The 21201-nt window shown below is 34.4% G+C and overlaps 1 protein-coding gene across 4 annotated transcripts in view; it reads left to right on the forward strand.

Moving 5' to 3' along the window:
* LOC118197301 (uncharacterized) overlaps positions 1 to 21201 on the forward strand; it is an 86742-nt gene that overhangs the window by 53878 nt on the left and 11663 nt on the right. For 2 of the 4 annotated variants that reach the window (XM_035368798.2, XM_085811360.1), the window contains exons 5-6: positions 8504 to 8548; positions 14342 to 14401. In XM_035368798.2, the coding sequence (XP_035224689.1) occupies positions 8504 to 8548; positions 14342 to 14401 (105 nt within the window). The remainder of the gene's footprint in view (positions 1 to 8503; positions 8549 to 14341; positions 14402 to 21201) is intronic. The other 2 variants (XM_035368796.2, XM_035368797.2) reach the window with 2 other exon arrangements.

The following is a 21201-nucleotide window of genomic DNA, read 5'->3' on the forward strand; positions in this document are numbered from 1 at the left end:
CCTCTAGGCCTAATTAAACTGCCTACCTTTTTTTAAAAATCAAAACTCCAACTTTAAAAGATAGAGTGCCAGAAAGGGTTAAGAGCATGTCTAAACAACGAGTTGTCTGCTTCAATTCAGTCAAGATTTTCTGTCATGGATTCGAAAGCTCAGTAAACTGAAGACGAAGAAGAATGTTTTGCTAGCGATCTAACAAAAGATGCCAATCATCTACCTGAGCTGCAGAAAGTTCTCTAAAGAACCCACAGAAAACTTTGATGTAAGGAACTTTTTCCTGGGTAAAGATGGTAAACAATGGTAAATTATATATTTTATAAACTCCTAACGGATACACTTCTCAAAGGAATTCAGAATGGTAGACCTGAAAAAGCTCAAAGAATAAATGATTTCTACAGCAAGACAATTAGCTGTCACTCAGTTCTATTCGAGTCAAGCATTTCCTAGCAAAGAGAGTTGTCACGATTGGCACTCACTAGCCTTATTCACCAGATTTGGTCCCTTCAGACTACTTTCGTATCTCTAAAGGGAAGTCTCATCTCAAAGATTATTATTTTATAGCAGTGAAACGAATAAGAAAACCGTAACCATAGATGTAAACAGTTTTACAAATAATGAAATCTACGAAGAGAATCAGGGCAGTTGAATGAACTTTCCAAGCATTGTGTGTGTAAACGTCAAGGTATATAAAGTCGGCATTCTATAGAATGTCTAGGCATTGCATATAATGCCAAAAGCTTTTAGAGAAAGTATGAAATATGAGAATTATTTCGTACTTTCACTAGGCATTGTATTTGATACCTAGGCATTCTATAGAATCGTTTCATACATTGCTGGCTAATTTTAAGCATTATATTACATCGCCCAGGCATTATATAGAATGCCGGATTTCAAATTTCGCCGGTAACATATGGACTTAAAGAGACTGTATATTGCAGGCTAAGACGTGAGAATGTTGTTTTCTTTAACTGTAACTTTTGCATGAGCTTTGTTCTAAAACTTTACGAGGATGGTGAGAAAAGTTTTTTAAATTTGGTTCATTGTAAGGAGGTTAAAAAGAAATTTTAAAATGTAAACCAAAGAAACCGATCAACAACCAGACAGTTAAATTTAAGTACAATTCGTTAAAATATTCTGTCAATAATTGACATAAACACCAGAGTCCAACCCCTGTCCTAGAAGGTTCAAGACCTCCCTTTCAAGATTTTAGAACTGAGTCTCCAGGACCAATCCGAGAGGGTGCCACCCTTCCCGGTCGCTTGACAAAAGAACTGAGGTTTTTTGAAAAGAAGAATTTTGTCCGAAAATTCTAAGAATGCACCTATTTTTGGAAACGAATTAAAATGTTGCTCGATTAAAACTTACAGAATTAGTTTAATTCATCTGCTTAAAATTCTCGTACATGAAATAATTAAGTGAATCCTCTTCATTCATGGTTCTAAACGGAGTTAAAAAACAACTTTATCTTTTGCATGAATTATCTTGCTAAATGCATAGGCCATTATAGCTGCAAAGGATGACTCATGATTGTGATTTGCTCGTTGTGTGGTGTATAAATTGGTGCATAGATTGTCAATGGTGATAAGATTTGGATCTTTACTTATGATCTTCAGACGGTACTAAAACTATCTGATTGTGTTGTAGAAAGTTTTCACCACGGTCACAGAAACATTAAGAGTCAGTAGTCTCGAGTAAAGGCTATGTTGTTGATCTTTGATTATTGGAAAAGGACAATTTACAAGAAATTGGTTCCTGATGTACAGATAATGAACTATTTACATTTTTAATGAAATAATGACATGACTGGCAACTTCTTATATTTACTTCTGTTTTACGGGGAATATTGTACATTAGTAAGCTTAACCACGCAGTAGCATGTACGTTAATTATTGATTTTACTTTCGCCGTATTTAAAAGAAATTTGATGAATAAAAGCTTTTCTTCCCTATACAGGATTTTATGAGTATAAAGTGTAAGAAAATTACAAAATGAAATAAGCCAAACAGCCTAAAATTTAGACTATCTAATTCAATGAAAATATATTAGTACTCAACTTATTAATGTAACTGTGAAGGCAAGCCTCCACATGAGATGCTAACTGCAACCGGCACTGATCACGAGGCGAGTTTGAAGGACTCGCCCTCCTCTGCTGCTGGAGTTCGTCAAGGTAGGACGCCCTTTTGGGCTCTCCTGGCCGAGTCCTCACTTTAAGAGATTTCTTTTCCCTGGCTGCGTGAGTTAGCCATTTTTCATCTTTGGAGTCCCATCGAAATTAAATCCATATTAAAAGAACTTATTGGTCAATTGCCTGAAAGGCAGCACGTCGAGAAGCATCCTCTGATAATGTTTTGTTACGGAAAATATTTAGCGCAAGATTACATCGGATTCTTTTTCGTTCCGAGAATTCACACAGCCAAGTGATAATTCTTCGGGGCTAAAATTCCGAACTTGACATAAATTTGAATTAATTTCTTCAAAAATTTAAGTGAACTTCAATGCAACCAAATCTAAATATGCTATTCACGCAAGGACATTATTTTCGCGGATGAATCAAGATTCTTCTGTACTTCGTCTGTTACTCAGGAGCAGCTTCATGTGCGCCTTGTATTAGTTGTTTTATGTCTGGCAATGTGATATTTTTTTATATATATCTTTACAGTCTGGCTAACTAATAAATTGTGAATTGTTTCAACGAGTCAAAGTTGTCATTTTGGGGTAAGTTAAATTTTATTTTTTTATTTCCTAGTTCACACATCTTACCCTCAGTTCTTTCCAAGCATATTACGGGTATATAATAAATATAACATTTATTAAACAAAAACAAATATAACATTTGGTGCCGTTCCAAAAGAAAAAATTAAATCTACTAAGGTTGAGAACCTAAATACTCGGAATAAATTAAATAATCAATAATCGTAATTTTTCAGTTCATGTTATGGACTTAGGATGAGGTGTGTGATCTAAATTCTTTGCTACACATGTGATGTGAATTTGAAATATTTTGAATATATATTTTCAGACATATGTAATATATTTAACTTATAAGTAAATTTCAATAATATAACATTGGAGTGCAGTGATATTGATAAGTATATAGCAGTATCTAAATACAGATTTAAAAAACAAGTCTGATCTATCCATTTTGTTGTCATATATGTGGTAAAAAATATGTTGAAGCATATGATAATTAAGAATTGATCAAAGTTTGTTATTCTCACTGATAATTGCAAAAATTATGCATATTTGATAAATGATTTATGCACATTACAATTCAGCATTAAGTACTGATAAAAATGATGTATATTTTAATGTGTTAAAATTGAATGTTCTAGAAGTGATATAAAAAGATATAGCAATATAAGTAATTATCAGTAGTTAAGCTCATCTATGCCAAAATCTAAGGTAAAATCAACTACTATAATGACTACTTCCTTAGCTTCTGCTCTGCCTACTTTTAGTGGTAATGTTATCAGGTTCAGTGTTTCTCCTTGTTTGCTTTGGGAACATTCAAGAACCTGACTCGGAACAGGGAGCTTACTAAAGCTATGTTCAATAAATGTGGGAAGTAGATAAGATACACAGGAAGGGTATACGAAACCCTTTATTTTTCACTTTTTACAATAATTTCCGGACTTCGGTATACAGAGACCAACCACTTGTGGTCTAAACGTAAGAATATAAAAATATTAACTAAACTCTAACTTAACTTTGGAATAATAAACAAGGGCCTATGTGGAAGATTGGCCGTATATTAACAGGAAGCCGTATGTAGTACAGAGAACTGTTAACACTACAATACGTTTAAAATTATTAAGAGGATTAAACCTCTGGCCTGGAAGGCAACCAGCAACCGAGTAAAACTGCTAAGGCAAGCGGCCTGCTTCAACTAACTCCTTCCTCTCCGCTTGCTTGGCAAAAAGCCACAACTTAAGTACTTGGCGTTCGCCAGACAAATTTGCATAAATAAGTTAAAGCTTTTAATTCCGGCCGGAAGTAGAAAATAAGAAGTGATAGTAAAGATTTAAAATAAAATAAACGTTAGTAAAATTTAAGATCCTTACAATGTCTCTGAAAATGTTAACTTCTTTTTAGATCAGATAAATAGTGTGGCACAGCTTGAAAAATGGCCAGATGAGAAAAAGTTAATTATTCTAAAAATCCATTGTCGGGATAAAGCTCTACATTTCTTGGTCAATGACCCACGGGCAGCTAAAGAGAACAATTTTGATAGTTTAGAAAAACTACTAAAAGAGAAATTTGCTCAAGTTGAACCTTTTCAGATTATTCAACAAAAATTTTCAAATATTTCTCAAAAATGTAATCAGTCAGTCAGAGAATTAGCTGAAGAGATAACGACTGCAGCCACAAAATACATTAATGAAGATTCAGTTGAAAATCCCAGCCTACACAGATTAAAAGAAAATATGAAACTCACAAAATTTCTTGAAGCTCTAAGAGCTGATATCAGAATAGAGGTTAAAAAGTTAGGTTCTTCTTCATTTGATAAGGCTGTAGAACTAGCTAGTAATGTAGAAAATGCTTTAAATGATCAAATGATTTACCTTAACAGCATTAATATTGAGCAAAATTTAGAAATTAATACTTTGCTTAAAGAAAAATTTGAACAAAATAAAATAATTCAAGAGTTAAAAGACAAAATTAATGAATTATCTCAGAATATGCAGGTAAATTCCTCTTTTAACCTTAAATATCTAACTTTTTCAACATTCGAAACATTCCGTTTTTTCCTTGCACGCTTACATGGAATAATGTTTTCGCTTGAAACTAAATTTTGACATTTTTTCCTTTGCTGTTGACAACATTACCTATCGTAGGTTAACATATCAAAACACCATGGCTTTCACAACGTTTTTTACTTCCTTGTACGAAGTAAGGGAAGTACTGTAATTACGAAAAATTCCAGGTTTCATATTTCAAAGAAAATAACCATTTTGACCGCTATCGAATGCAATTTCACAATGTTTTTGCGTGACATCTGTATGTAGAACAGAATGAAGGACGCCTTGATTTAAAATAGATTCAGAAGAGATTTTTTTCGTGGCATCTGTAAGTATGTATGTATCTCGCTTAAGTCAATAACGAGTAGCATCGGAACGTTGAAATTTTGTATAAAGGAGTGCTATAACAAGTAGCTGTGCACCTTCCTTTCGGTTGCAATCGGCCGCACCAAAAGTATATGTAGAGATCATCGACGACCGATGCTGAATTAGAATTACTAGCGTGGTGACGTCATCCCAGCTTAGCGCAGTGCGGAGCAGTTAAGACAAGACCAGATAGCGTCCAGACGTGGTAGAGAGTGGAGCGTAGCAGATGCGAGCGGATGGCTTGCTTGTCTTCAAGAGTTGAAGAAGACAGACGGTCTTCTTTGGTGTTTAAGTGCCTTTGATGCTTAAGACAAGCCGATCATATTATTTAAAGCTAGCTGTGGATTTTAAGAGGATAACGTATTCTATCAATGCCGGTGGAACTAATAGTGTGTGTGAATTGCTTATTATTACGTGAATCCTGTGGACTGATCATTCATTCCCTTCAATATCAATTCTTACTTAACTTACCTTTGTTTACTTTTATCTATTTCTCATTAGTAAAATAAAAGCATTTAACAATGCAATATCCGTGCATTCCGTGCTTGTTTTGAAAGTAAAACCTACAAACTTTGGCTACCAACCGTGCGGCAACCAGCTCATCAACGAACTTCAAATCGAAAGTGTGCCAGTAGTATTCTGAACTGTGTGTTGAACTGACTGAGTGAGCTGTTATTACAAGTTATTGGATTTATTGGATTACTGTTTAAGTGTGTGGATTACCCCAATTGAGAACGATCATCTGTCGGGTGAGTACAAAACTTTCTTTCCAATATGAAGTTAGTAGAAATTCCAGAATTGGAAGCAACTTTAAAGAACAGTAAAAGTTCTGAAATCAAAAGTTTGCATAAGCTTATTTTTAATACTGATGGAGATCGAAATAACCGGAAAAGATTACGTGAATTTTCTGGCTTTATATTTAACCCAGATTCTGAAGAATTTAATAAGAAAACACTGCAGAATAGTTTTACTTTGAATGAGTTAATTAAAGTTTGCAAAGTCCTATGTATAAATTCAGCTATACATATATGTATCAGAATTTATACAATATATGTATAAATTCAGATGGTTCAAAAGGAGAAATAGTAACCCGAATTGTCTCTTTCCTATGTGATTTCTACGTATTACTTAAAAATATTTTGCATGAAGAAAATAGTGATATTGAAGATGAAACTGTTAATAAAATTTCTGAAGTAGTGCTTTGCTCGATGATAATCAAAGAGACAATCCTGGTTTTAACGAGTCTCAAGTAAATAACAGTATGCAGCTTCCAATTCAAAATCATTTTAAACCTCATCTTAGTTTTTCGGATATTGAAAGTATTGTTAATCCTTTTTCTGGTAATGCATATGAAAATGTTGATAAATGGATTGATGAATTTGAAGATGTTATAAATTCTTTGAAATTGAGTGATTTGCATAAATTAGTTTTTGCTAAAAGAGCATTAATAGGTAAAGCGAAACTATTTATTCAGAGTGAACCTAAAGTTAATGATTGGTGTAAGTTAAAAAAGCTTTTGAAATCTGAATTTGGTAAAGCTTTTAATTCTGCTGAGTTGCATGAAATGTTATGAAAGCGTAAATTAATGCCTAATGAATCTTTAGATGAGTATTTTTTGAAAATGAAAGAAATTTGTTCGGGAGGTAACATTGAAGATGCTTCATTAATTAAATATATTATTGATGGTATTCCAGATTCTGTGGTGAAGAAAACTATACTATATGGTTGCGAAACAATATCTGAATTTAAACAAAGGCTTAAAATTTATGATCAAATGAGATCGGACAATAAGTTTAAAAATCCGAAACCGAAAGTAGACACTCAAGTTAAAGATAGAAGTAAGCTTGCGTCATCAAACCGAAATCAATCTAACGTTAATAAGGTCAAATGTTTTAAGTGCGAGGAATTTGGGCAAAAGTCCTCTCATTGTATAAACAAATCGAAGGGGATAAAATGTTTTAAATGTGAAAAGTTTGGGCATAAATCAACTGACTGTCAAAGCCAGAACCCCGAGACACAAGCAGCTTTAATACAACCCATGTAAGGGCTCTAGTGTAGAATTGGGTGCCCCTTCGATTAGCGACAATTTTTTGAAAAATTTTGGCGATGAAATCTCATTTCTGGTTACCGTGATAGTTTAACTTTGCTTTAGCCTCCTGATTTTTTTTAAAAATAAAAGTAGATTGATGTGTACATGGTCAAATTCAAAGCAGTGTGCAATGCCTAGTTTGTGCAATTCTGGGATGTTTTTTTAAGTGAAAACAGATCGATGTGTACATGGACACAGAGTTTATGCAATTCTTTGACTTCTTATTTTGGTTTTGTGTAGCGGCCATCTTGAAATTGTGTCTTCCTGGCGCCGAACTTGGCGTCAAAAAAGAATCGCCAAAAAACAAGGGGCACCCAATTGTAAACTTTTACCGATATCGCTACAATTTAAACTTGGAGAACCAATCTGCTTGTGTAACTCCACGCTGCATATCGTGACATCTGAACCAGTGTCACTCGACAAAGCCTAATTATTTTTAACCACAACAGCATTTACCATAGCACATTTTAAATTTGGCGGAATAGTGAATTAAGTCTTTTTGTACCTTTAGTGTCTTTTTGTCGAGTGAAACCAAAACGAGACTTTTAGACTTGTGCAGTCTCCTATCTTGCCTGCTGGCCGAATTGCTTATTTTTGAGTAGAAACTGTGATTTAAATTCAAAAAACTGTTTTCTTAATTGTTTTAACTGTATTTGGTGTTTTATGTTTTTCTATAGCTTTCAAATTTTAATAAGATATTTTGAGTTTTTATGTATTTTTGCCTTGTCGCGAAGTGATAACTGAATTAATTGAATGAGAAACATATTTCGAATGAAATTCGAGGAAATAAGTTTAAATGAAATTATAGGAAAAATTTTTATAATTTAATATTCCGTGCAAGGAAGCCATGTGGTGTCATCAAGTTTTTTAATAAATAGATATGAATAATTTTCTGCCGAAAGAACATAAACATACCCTTCCATCGATTGCTTCTTTAAAAGCGATATTTTGCATGAAACAAAAAATGTCAAATACCAGACAATGATTTATACTTTCGAATAGATAGTCGCAGTTAAAAAAAATTCCAAGTGGGAGATTTTTTATAGCAAAGCAAAATCTTCAAAAACCTGCGCGAACAACCTCTGTATTACCTGGTGTTGTGTATGACTTGTTATGTAAAGTTAAATTCCATAATTTCTGCCAAATTAATTTTTTTTATTTAAAAGTCTGTAACATGAACATTTGCCTTAATTGAAATAAATGTTTGAAATCAACGGCTGCAAAAATAAATTTCTCTTATAGACTTTTATAGGCATGGTGTGTATTTACTGTATTTTTCTGAAATCAAATATTTTATCTTCATTTTTTTCAGTATGATTGTTTTAAGAAGATGGATGAAAAAGTAAGGGTGAAAACAGTATGTTGAGGCTGAATATTTTATCTGCCTTATAATCTATCTGTTCTTCTCTATGCCTTACCTATGTTATCTGTGTTGTATCATCTGCTAGTTCTTTAAACCATAAAAAAATAACAGTATATTTACACAAATAAAGATCCCAGTTAATACGAAAGCAGTTAGAAAACACATAAATGCACCCATATTATAATTAACAGGAAAATACTATTAAAAATTAACAGATTTGTTTTGAAGTTTAATTTCGAGAGAAGTTCATTTGGTAATTGAAATTAAATTAGATTGTGAAACAAGAAAATGCATATCAAAATTGAAGTAATAATTTTGTTAATAGTATTCCTGTTCTATTTCAATAGGACACAATAAGAAATCCTCTGTACAAATCTGAAAATTTGGTTCCGATTTTCTCTCCCACATTGAGAATATGGAAATATCTTATGTTAAGACGTTGTAAACCAAGATTGCCTGATCTGTATGTGGATGGCGGTGTGCGTTATCAGTTTCTTTGTGAGAACATTATGTTCCCTTAATTTGGTTATTCCCGTCATCTTAATGATCCACCTAAGAAATATTATGTACTAACGTTAGTTTTATTTGATAATAAAAAATTCCTATTTTGTATAAAAGTATTAAATACAAGTTAAAAAAATATTTTTGTACTTTTCTTTTCTCAAATTTTATGTAATTGAAAACAAACAGTATCAAAATTCTCACAAGATAACTTTCACAGAAGTCTCGTTCCACCATAGATGCCTCTAATCGTTCTCTAGACATCATGTAAAAAAATAGTTTTATCATTGTTAATCTTATGTAACCACAAAAAAATTAAACAAACTGAATACAAACTGAACTTGTGTAACTGAATACAAACACTATCAGAATACTTGGAAGAAAAGTTTTCACGTTGTCTTTGTTCCATTGTAAATGCCTTAAACCGTTTCCTAAAGGGTTATCTAAGAAGTATTATCATTGTTAATAAACGTTATTATCCGTAAATGTGTATACCATCCATTGTAAATGTATTGCAACCGTGTATACTATCTGTTCAAAACGTACATGGGAAATTCACATCACGTGTGTGAAAGCTCCGATATTTGAATTTGGAAGCTGGAGGTCACCAGCGTGTTCTCCGTAGAAAGAAATGTACCAAGTATATGAGAAGTATGTGAAGTGACATCATCCGGGATAGCGAAGTCAAGCTGCAATGCAAAGGACCTAAAGCATCTTTCGACAACTCGGTTTGATACCTCATTTTGAACAAAGGGCGTTTGAACGAAGACGCTTGGGTTTCTTGATAAGAAATAAATCCCAGCTATGTCTTAACCTACCCAACTGCCAGATTTCTTATTATCTGACGCCTCTGATATCGTACGGCCCTAATGAAGTCGAAGATTTCGAACAATTCAAGCTATCTAAAGTGCAGTGAGATCACTTAGCACAGATGACGTATTATCCTAAGGCTTCTTGAAATGGCAGAAGTTCTGGAAAATGGGCGTATTCTAATGTATGCCACTTTGGAGATATCTGATAATAATCTTTTGCATTTAGGGAAAAAATGTTCCCCAAGAAGTTTCCATAAAATTTTGTGTGTAGCTATAAACCAATCTCGTGAAGAATAGGGGAATATTCGGACTTCATGCAACTGAAAGTTAGCTTTCTCTCTGACTGGAGACCAAATGCATAAGTATTAACTATTAACTATAGACCTTATCATTGTAAATAACACTGTAGGCTGTGTTAGTTGGAAAGAAGACTTAAACTGTTATCAAGTTCTCAAAACTGTCTATGGGCTGTGGAATTTTAAAAATATGTATTTTATTCCATTTTTCCCTATTCCGTTAGTTTCAGGATAAAGATGTATAACAAAACTGTATTCTGTGAAGGATGTAAATTTTTAACTATAGCAAACAATCTATAATCTGTTACTTTAGATTCAAGGTTATTTTCTACAGACTTCAACTGCAGTCTCAGCTGAGATTGAGAAAATAAATCCTGAACCGAGACAACGACACGAGTTACAATCGCAAATCGGGGGGCGGGGAGGTGGCAATGGCCTCGAAGGTGCCTGTTTTAAATTAACAGACTATTGCTGGGTGAGATAACTTTGTACAGCGTAGAGCTCTAAGGTTATTTCCGAAGGAATATAGAATGTAATCTATGGTAAATAAATATAATGAATTTCAAAGAGTGTATTTATTTCATTGTGGTTTATGTGCTATGAAACGAAGTAGACAATTTAGTTCAATAAGCTTAAATGAAATGCAGGAAAAAATGTGTATAATTTAATATTCCGTACAAGGAAATCATGTGGTCAGACATCAACTTTTTTACCATAGCAGCCGTATTTGTTTAAATTTGAGATTTAGCAGAATAATGAATTAAGTCAGTTTCTGCACCTTTAATGTTTTTATGCCGAGTGGGACCAAAAGTAAACTTTCAGGTTTCTACAACGAAAAGCCCACCAGCGGCCGAGCGGTAAAGTCGCTGAACACTATTAGTTCGGTCCGAGGTTCGAATCCCGCGAACGGGCTGGCTGCATTGGTGTTTTCGTGGTTTTCCCCATGTGTAACGTGTATACGAGCCAGTTTCCCTTAGGAAGACCTCCACGAAGGCATCCCTCCCCTTAGGCAGATAGCCCTCGAGGCTTTGCCATAATCACTAATACACACACATATCTACAACGAAAAATCTCCCTTATTGCTCGTTGGACGAATTGCTTGTTTTGATGTAGAAGCTGTTAACTTGAATTATAATTTTTTTTAAAAAAATTCTTTTAACTGTATTTGGTTTTTTACATTTTTCACTTTTTAATAAAGATATTTTGAGGTTATGTATTTTTGCCTTGTCGCGAAGTGAAAACTGAATTAATTGAATGAGAACTATATCTTTAATGAAATTCGCGGAAATAAGTTTAAATGAAATGCAGAAAAAGATTCGTATAATTTAATATTCCGTATGAGGAAGTCATGTGGTGTACACATCAGATTTTTAACTGTAGCAAATTATTTGTAGCCTCTTACTTGAAAATAGAAACTTCAAACTTCAAGGTTATTTTATACAGATTTTAACTACAGTCTCAAATGAGATGGAGGAAAAAAAATCCTGAGCTGTAATGACGACACGAGTTACAGTCGCAAATCAAGAGGGAAACGTGGCAATGGCCTTGAAGTGCCTGTTTTAAAGCAACAGACTATAATAAGGAAATATTACTTTGTATAGCGTGGAATTGTGAGGTTATTTTCAAAGATAGGAGCATTAAAATCAGCTATGCCCCCGCCTGGATTCGAATCACAGATCTTCCGATTGCAGGCCGTGTATGCATCTACTTACTGTGGGAGGCAACGCAGTTTGGAATTCGAATATTCCTTGGATTCTATCCTACTTAAAAGGCCATTGGAGAGGAAGAGATCCAGTCCCCAAATGCTAACGAATATACTCAGATACAATTACCCATATACGTCTGGTGAATGCAAGCGTTGGTCCATTACGTTTTAGTTGAACGCAATTGTAGAGACCGTTATCCTAATTTTTGGAGCAAAACAATTAGGAAATCAACCACGACTTCGCCAAAATTCAAGCCACTGGCCTACCGTTGTTAGCAGGAGGTGCTACCGCTTACACGCCAGGAATTCGCAATAGAGAAAGCGAATATTCCTTATAACGGTTGTGGTAACGTGTGGCCCCAACTTGTCAGCAACTGTGGTAGTGACTGCTACGAAATGTAAATTTACACAAACACGTAAGAAGGATTTAAAGCCCTTTTTATTCCACTTTAAAAATAACAGCTGCGTCCACTTGACGCTCAGAAGCTACGCCGACCCGGCGGTTTAACAGAAACAGAATGTAAAACTGAAAAAAATAATGACTGGATGAATAAATAGCTAGATCACTATCCACGAGGCTCTGAAATCTTACTAACCTAACCGCGTTCTAAAAATACAGCTGAGATTCAGCGAGCTTACTAATTAAGCAGTTGAAAGATTCAGCAAACTGCCGAGATAGGCACACAGGCCGAAACGCGTGGTTCTTAAATTTCTACCTAGCAACCTTCACGTTCGCGATTCAAGAAGCACACCTACAAACTCGTTTCCCTTCTATTTAAACTCAACTTACTTCTGCTAAATTTGAATATACTGCGCGCTCTACTACAATTTACATACTCTAGCATTGGCAATTCTAGGGGAAAGTAAAGGCTTGACAGGAAAGATAGCTTAAAATAAATGTTAGTTAAAATAAATATAAACCCTACACAGTATAATAGGAAATAACTGCAACTTTTTACGTTATTATGTATTTATACTCGTATACATACCTATACTATCTAGCCAGTTACTATAATAAATTTGGATGATCAAGTAAAGATAAAACTTTTGAGTAGGATGATTTGTACTGAGTACGAATTCTTTTAATCATATTACAGTAATTAATAAGTCTCAGTGTTTACCTCTTAAGTGATAATAAACTGCGCATCTATTTCATTGCATTTACTCAAGGCTACGGTCTCCCACTTGCGATCGTAACGCGTGTCGTTATAATCGTACAGAACTTATTTTCTCCACTTCGCTAGATACAGTGCTTCAAGTCAATCTTCATTCGCGCATGTTTCATGAAGCAAAACGCGATAAACGGGAAAGAAATAAAGCAGTAAAATTAAGCGACTCGAGTCATCTGCTGCAGCTATCATTCCCATGGTATATTGTGGTATGGAAAATGACTCTGAAGTTAATATTTTAAAGCAACAGACTGTAATTTGAGTTTTATAGTTTCCTTCATCAACATCAGTCAACTCAAATGTGCTGTGAAAATAATTACTTTAAGTTCTTAATTACATATAAGATAATTAACAAGAACTATTTTGCAAACGATTTTAAATCCGGCAGATAGAAATTAATTTTTTTTTCTTAAAAAGAAAATTATCCACTACATCGAAACGTTCTCCATTTTTATTTCACAGTTTACGAGAAATTTAGTCAGATGTGCTACTAAATATTTCTTAAATATTTAACAATCCGTTGCAAGGACTGTCAAAACATCGATTTACGAGTATTGTTTCTCTTCTAAAATTTAGCTTCAAGTTACAATTTATCTTACCGCGTTGTAGAGTCATTAGGTTTTCTTGAGGCAAGAGAGGTGAAAAATGTGCAATGATCTTGCCAGCACTCGAACTTAACACCTCTTGAATGCTCTTCGAATATACTGCCAGATACACCACTAAGGCATGCGGATAGGAGTGAGAGATTACCTTATAACATCAGTAGCAAGATGTAATTAAAAGGCAGCAATTATGTACCAGGCATGTCGTCATATTGGTGATGCCGTCCTTCTCAAAGCAAATGATTCACGATTTCCGGAATACATGTATCATTATTGTCTCAGTGGATAATATTGCAGTCCTATATCAGTTAGTACAGTAGCACTTTTTGTGATGTCGTTTCCGAATATCACGTGTTTCGTGGCATCACTTCCATCTGTGTTAGAACCTCTGTTACTACTCTGTTGTTACGATTAGAAAGTATCGATTCTTCATTCGGATCAGATAGCCTGATGAAATTTTTCCTCAAATACTCTAAAGGACAAAATTTTTATCTGAGATCGCAGAAACATTTGCAAGAATTCGCAGAACGTCATCTTGGTTGACGGCGAGATTTTTCTGTAACAGTGGCTTTCCTGAATATTCATCTTTCATGGAGAATCCATTTTGTGAAAAATTCTCCCTTTAATAATATACAGAAACTGAAAATTAATTTTAAGACATATAAAGTCAAATTAACTTTATATATTTCCTCTGTTTTTCAGATAGAGACGAGCAATAATCCAATGAAATACGATGAATTTATTGGACTTGAGTCATCCAGAGTAAGTACACTTAAACAAGCAGTCTGAATTTCGAAATTTAAATTGGTTCAGTCATTTTAATCACACCCTGTTATCTTACTTCATTTCCATAAGTAATTTTATTTCATACTATAAAACAGTCCAGATTATAGTTTCATTTCTTATGATAAATTGACAGTAAAATGCCTGATACTCTTACTTAAGTATAAAGTGATACATTGACAAGTAATCTTTTTTAATTTCGAAGTTAAACAACAAAAATTAGCGTTATATCTGCAAATTTTCACAGGACTAGTTTCGATAGCTTTTAAGGAAGGATTATCCTCAGCTGCCAAAGCGTAAATGAACGAGATAAGATATAGTGATAAGATAAGAATGGCTGGACAGGAGTTAAGCTACTGGCGCCATCTATTGATGCAACAAGAAAACTAAAACATGATTTCCCTAAAGGCTGAAGCTAAAGATGGATTGGCATTAGGGTCATTAACTAACACAGAAAGATTGTTTTGAATGTGAAACGCCTCTAGAAAATCTAATTCACCAATGGAAGATGTTTTTTGAACAATTTTGGCTGCAGAAAAATTGAAAGTGTGATTTTTTGGATGAACAATGCTGGGCAACAGCGGACTTCTGTGTTGCGTGTTTCCCTTTTTCTAACATATGCCTCATGTTCCTCAACGCGAAATTTTAAGGCTCTCTTACTTTGACCAATGTAAATTAAACCACACTGGCAACGAAACCTGTAAATACCCCAGAAATTCATATCCGGAATGGGGTCCCTAAGTATGGAACTCGGAATTTTATTGATAGTAGAATAGACGACCCGAAGGATAATTTCCTGTAAAATACGTGCAATTGTATAGGTAATTGATGTAAAGAATGGAAGGGAAACAGAATTCTTATAATCTGGTAAAACAAGATTGTGCCTTTCTGTGTGCTGAGGTGAGAAATTTTAACTGCTTGGTTAGTAATTTTGTTGTTTGACTTCAAAATAAATATTTGTTCGGCGTGTTATTTTAACCTAAGTGTGTTATTCTTATCATTTTCTTCCCCTACATAACCCTGGGGAACAATTTGTAACACACTTTCCGTTGTGTTTGATTTGCAAGCTGTTTCAGAGTTAAGCAAGCACGTTGGTTTCAAAACTGTAGTTCGTTCTCAGGTAAACCTCAAAACACAAGATCACGTAGTTACGCTACAGTAAATCAGGTAGATAACATTGCAAAAGAAGTTCCGGCAAACACAACTAAAGTTCGTACATCTAAAAAAAGAGGAGACAAACCTCGATGATGAAAAATGAAAACAGCACGGAGATCTTTGCTGCTCCCTTGTTCACATATTTCCGATGTTTGCTGAAGTATTTTAAAAGTATTCCATCATTGACATTTTGACAATTATTTGGGAAAATAAAGGCAGCCTCAACTCCAGTAGACAAAATTTTATATTCGTGAATATTTCTGAAGAAATATTCAGTGGAGGGAATATTAGTAGTTTCATTTAAGTACTATATGATGCATATTCGAGGTATTTTACTTGCTGGCATTTGGTATTTAATCCTTTTCTGTATATTTATTTGAATTTTAGTATGTGTTAATTAAGTAGGATTTCATATTTTATAATTTGTTATACTACCCTATTGACTCATACTTGCCTTTAATTGTGATACCTTTATTGTATGTACTCTATTAACCAGCTCGGCAGCATTGCAGTCTCTTCTGTCTACACATCTTCTATTTCTTTCCTTATCCTCAGTTTAAGATCTTGTGCTATTTTAATTAGTTTGGACTATTTTAGCATCTACACTGCTACCCTTCGAGAATGAGTTCGAAAGCTGACTTTTCGACGGAAATAGGCTCTTTGAACCGCGTAGTCTGGTGTCTGACCACTAGCAAGAAAGGGCTAAAGCAAAAACTCAAACAAGGGAAAAAAAAGATTGGCTATTCATTCTAAAACTTCTCCCCAAATCACTGATCCATGCGTTACTATGAGGGAAAAAAGCATGATGATCGATTGGAAAGCAAAACTGGATGATGGAGTGACGATCCAATGTTCGGATGGACCCAATTTTGGTCAAGTTGGGTTTTGAAAGTATGAAATACTGTCTAACCACTATTAAAGGACGCTTCCTATTAAACAACAGTTTCTGAATCTTCGGATATTCGAAGCGTTGTAAAGTTTTACCTGCAACAAGCCGAAAAGAAGAGAACATTAAGATTTGATTTTGGTGTGCCTTAATAACCTAAAATTGGATAAAAGATGAATGTTTTTTTACCCATGTATAGTAACAAAAAGAACGCGTAATATCTTCACCTGTGAAACACATAATTTTTCAGAACATTATCGTTGTAGTATAAATTTAGATACATAACCAGCCATAAAGAACCTAGATGCACATAATGAGGTATAATAAAATAATAAAAGTAAGCTGAAAAGCAGAAAATTATGTACAAGTTCAGATTAATGAAAATAGATACACAGTAACTTGAATTCTTCAAACTCCGATGACGAGAGATGCTCAACCAATCAAGAGTGATGACCCTAGTAGCTAACAAAATATAAGGAATTTCTTTGGGGTCATAAAAACACCATGTGCATTTTGAGCACATAATACAGCATAGTAAAATAAAAGAAGTAAGTTACAAGCAGAAAAATATATACAAGTCCAGATTAATTTGTCGGTATCACGTCTGCGGGATAGCACTGGCTGTTAAGACATAAGAATATTATTTGCACAACACAAGTGGTAAGTATAAGAAGTAGAAGAATTATTTTTATAAACAGGGACAGAGATACTGGTGAAAATGAAAGTTCCTGATGATGCTGCAGAAAAATACAAAAATCTCTAGAAAACACTGATACATTGAGTAAGAGATAGGTGCTTCCTGAAATTTTGAAGTTCAGATCACGTGTGGTTAATTAGCCAACCAGAAGTGATTCGTAGTTAATACCTAATGCAAAATAAATTTCACTAATCCATAAAAGATCATAACTGCTTTTTATAAAAACAAATAGGAGATGAGTACATTTAAATAGGAAGAAAAATACGTTGCAAAGCTGAGGAATATATACAAGTCCAGATAGATTTCTATCAGCATTACATTTGAGGGACACATTATGCGAAGTCGTAGCCGAAATGATTAAAACTTTTAAAATCGAATTTCTCACTAAACACACACAGAAGTAATCACGGAGAATAAATGCAGAGTACAGTAACTGAGGTGTTAACATAAGGCCCCATTTATCTGAAACCTCGGAGATTAAAAAGAAGTCCCAGCTGATTATGGAACGCGTAATATTCAGGCGCATACGACAGTGCTATCTCCATTGCGCCGTCGGGACTTCGAAGAAATGATGCAGAAAGTCCGTCCTTCGAGTGCCGATATCGGGAGAAGCAGAAGGGTTATGATTTAAGTTGTTGAAGAGGTGAGCCTCATATGGACGCCTGAAGTAATCTTCCTCGAGGATTTCATAATTTAAAGTATCAGAGAAGTTTACTATAAAACACTTATGTAAAAATTTGAATTCAACTTATTCAGGTGGTCCCAAACGTAAACTCTTTTGAGGTCATTGAGCAAGTATTTATTTCTGATAAAGTAAGGTGCACCGGTGATAATCTTTAAAATTTCAATCTGCAATCTCAGTAATATATTGATACTGTTTTCCGTTGCATTCGCCCAAACCGGAAAGCGTAGGATTAAGCCGGAATTATTACGCTCGGCGGTACTTTAGGCCCTTGATAGCTTCGCAGTCAATTAGCGTTAAGGGGTCAACTCTATTAGAATTTTGATAGCTTCGGCTATATCTCTTTAGTTAAGATTAGTTTAGTTTAATTCTTAGTTTCTTAAGTTGAAGCCCGAGTGTCGGCTTTATTGTACAACTCCAATACGGAGTTTTGTTAAACTTTAGTTGGAATAATAAAGGGTTATTTCACTCTTCTCACTTGTTGCTTTCTACCTCACGAGCTGAACCAATTTTTCGCTACTAGTTCTTAAGATTCTTCACATTCAACTGTAACTTCGAAGTACACAGTGGAGAATTCTACAGAGTAAATGAATTGATTTTAGATAATACACACAAGGCTTACGTTTTAGAATTGTGATGGATAGTGCGAGGTCTTTTATGATTTTGCTCTATGACGTAGTCATAATAGTCTAATTTCTTAATAATTTCCTTGTTGTGTTGAACCCATTTGAGGAAGAATTTATGCGAGAATTTTAGAATTTCTGAGTCTGTAGGTTTAATCCTAAGGTCGTTATGCAGAGTGGAATTTCTTACGAACCAGGGAGCATTGGCTATGATTCTCAAGACTTGATTTTGTATTCTTTGAATTTTCAATCTGTTCGTACTAGTGGTAGTCGCCCAGAATGGAGAAGCATATAGTACAGGTCTTATGGCTTGTAAATATAAAATTCTTTTAATAGCGATGCTAAGAGCTGAGTGCCTGCCCAGTAATGCATAAACACTTCCAATAGTCTGGTTTGCCTTCTTGCAGATATAACTGGTGTGATTTTGAAAGGTTAATTTTCTATCTAAGTGAACACCCAGGTATTTGTCTGAGATATGGCCTGCTATTTCAATATTATTCAATTTGATATTTTCAAGAGGCTTTCTGGTGGGAGTTTTTTCGAAAATAAACAACAGTAGATTTTTCAGCGTTGATTTTTATCTTCCAGGCTTCAAACCATGGGTAAACCTTATAGAGGACTGCTTGAAGTTTGGAGACGGCTCTTTTAGGATTCAAAGATTTGCTTAAAATCGCTGTGTCATCAGCATAACATGCGATGAGGGCTTCTCTAGGATAATTAGGGATATCGTTGATGTATATGTTGAAGGGCACAGATGCTAAAATATTAATTACCTTGTGCTACTCCTGCCAGTGATTTTTTTTTAATTCCAGATAAGGAATCTCTAATTTTAACTTGGAAGGTGCGCGACTGAAATTAACTGGCTATGAGAAGAATGATTTCTGGTGGAAAATTATATCCCATTAATTCAATGAGTACGCCTGGATGCCAAACGCTGTCAAAGGCTTTTTCTATGGCGATGAATATTCCCACGATAGTCTCCTTTTTGTTAAAACTTTCCCCGATATCCTTTACTATACGGGTTATTTGCTGTGCAGTAGAGAAACCATGCTTAAATCCAAACTGATGTTCTCTAATGATGTTATGATCTTCTTTGAAGGTTTTGATTCTATTTATGATGAAACGTTCGAATAATTTTCCTAAAGTTGACAGTTTGATAGGTCGGTAAGCTGAAGATTCAGAACCGTTCTTCCCGGGCTTCTTCAGTACGAAAACAACGGCGTGTTTCCAATTGCGAGAAAAAAGATTTAATCTTAAACAGGCATTAAAGATATTTGTGATTTGCTCAATTCCTCTTCTGGGAAGCTCCATGAGGGCTTTAATTAGTGATGGTGTCGAAACCTGGTGCTTTTTTAGTATTTAATTTAGTAATTAAAGATTTAATTTCATTACGTGAGGTAGGATAGTTTCTTTTATCTTGGTGGGTGGAGAGCAAGTCGGTCACATTACTGCAGATGAGCGAATTTGGCTTGTGAATTGATTGACGGTAAATTGCTTTTCATACATACAGGCAAATTTATTAACAATATCTAAAGGTATCTTAATTATTATAGTGTTGTCTTTAATCGAATCAATTTCAGAATTATTTTTCTTTAAAGCTTTTGCAATTTTCCATATGGAGTGGTCGATGTGCGACAGGTTACTAATAAAATCATGCCAGGTAGAATCTTTATAATCCCCCATTAATTGAGCTGCCTGGCTGCTTGGTTCAGACGAAGTTCGCCAGTAGGATTTAGAGTGTTTTTATAAATTTTCCGTAATCTATTCTTCTCCGTAATTCTATTTTTTATATGAACTGGTAAGATAAATTTATCTACGGACAAGGGAGATCTTGAGTTATTAACAGCTGGAATGATATTGTTGGTGAGCACTGTTTTAACATTTTCAGCTTCATTGCTATCTGTGATGTTATTATTCATAGAAATGTGTATAATAGCATCACAGATAGCAATGAAGAATAAAATAATCTAGAATGTGGGTGAAGTTATTCCAGCTTATTTTGCTATGTAACGACGGTAATCCATGGCAAAGTCCATATAGAGTAAATTTGATATGAAGATGATCGGAAATGAGTGCGTTATCTACATTAAGATAAGGTACTTGCTTAATTTTAGAAATAATTATTATACCCAAGACATTATGATTAAAGGCTGACTTGGTAGAATGGTGAGTAGGCTCCGTAGAAGCATGAATGCTGATATCATTAAATAAGGTGTAATTATACAAGTTAATTCCATTCTGATTTGTTCTCCTGGAGTGCCAAGAAATATGTTTACAGTTAAAAATCCCCGGATATAATTGTGGGGTAGCCTAAGTTTAATATTATATCTAGATCTTAAGATGTGTTTGCAGTGGTTTGTAAGCAGAAACCAAAAGATAATTCACGTTCATGCTGGTGAAGAGACAAGCAAAATACTGGATAACGAAGAAAAAGCTAATTTATAGCTTTTTAGACTGCGTTTAATAATTATAGCGGTTCCACCGCCTCCATTATGTAATCTGTCTGAGCGATATATATCGAAATTGGCAATTTTTAGACTGTCCGTGCTTCTGAGGTTTTATTAAGCAATATAATGTCCAAATCGTCAATTTTGATAGCTCAAGGAATCGTGCTTGAGCTCAACGAATCGTGTAGATATGCCATTGCAATTATGAAACATAAATTTAGCATAACTTATATGCTGTAAATTTTGTTGTGGAATTGGATAAGATTTAAAAGACATTATTGTTTTTGAT

Source organism: Stegodyphus dumicola, chromosome 2 (genome assembly GCF_044657685.1).
Source record: "Stegodyphus dumicola isolate Sdum_Otavi_A_Nest chromosome 2, ASM4465768v1".
NCBI classification, from domain to species: domain Eukaryota; kingdom Metazoa; phylum Arthropoda; class Arachnida; order Araneae; family Eresidae; genus Stegodyphus; species Stegodyphus dumicola.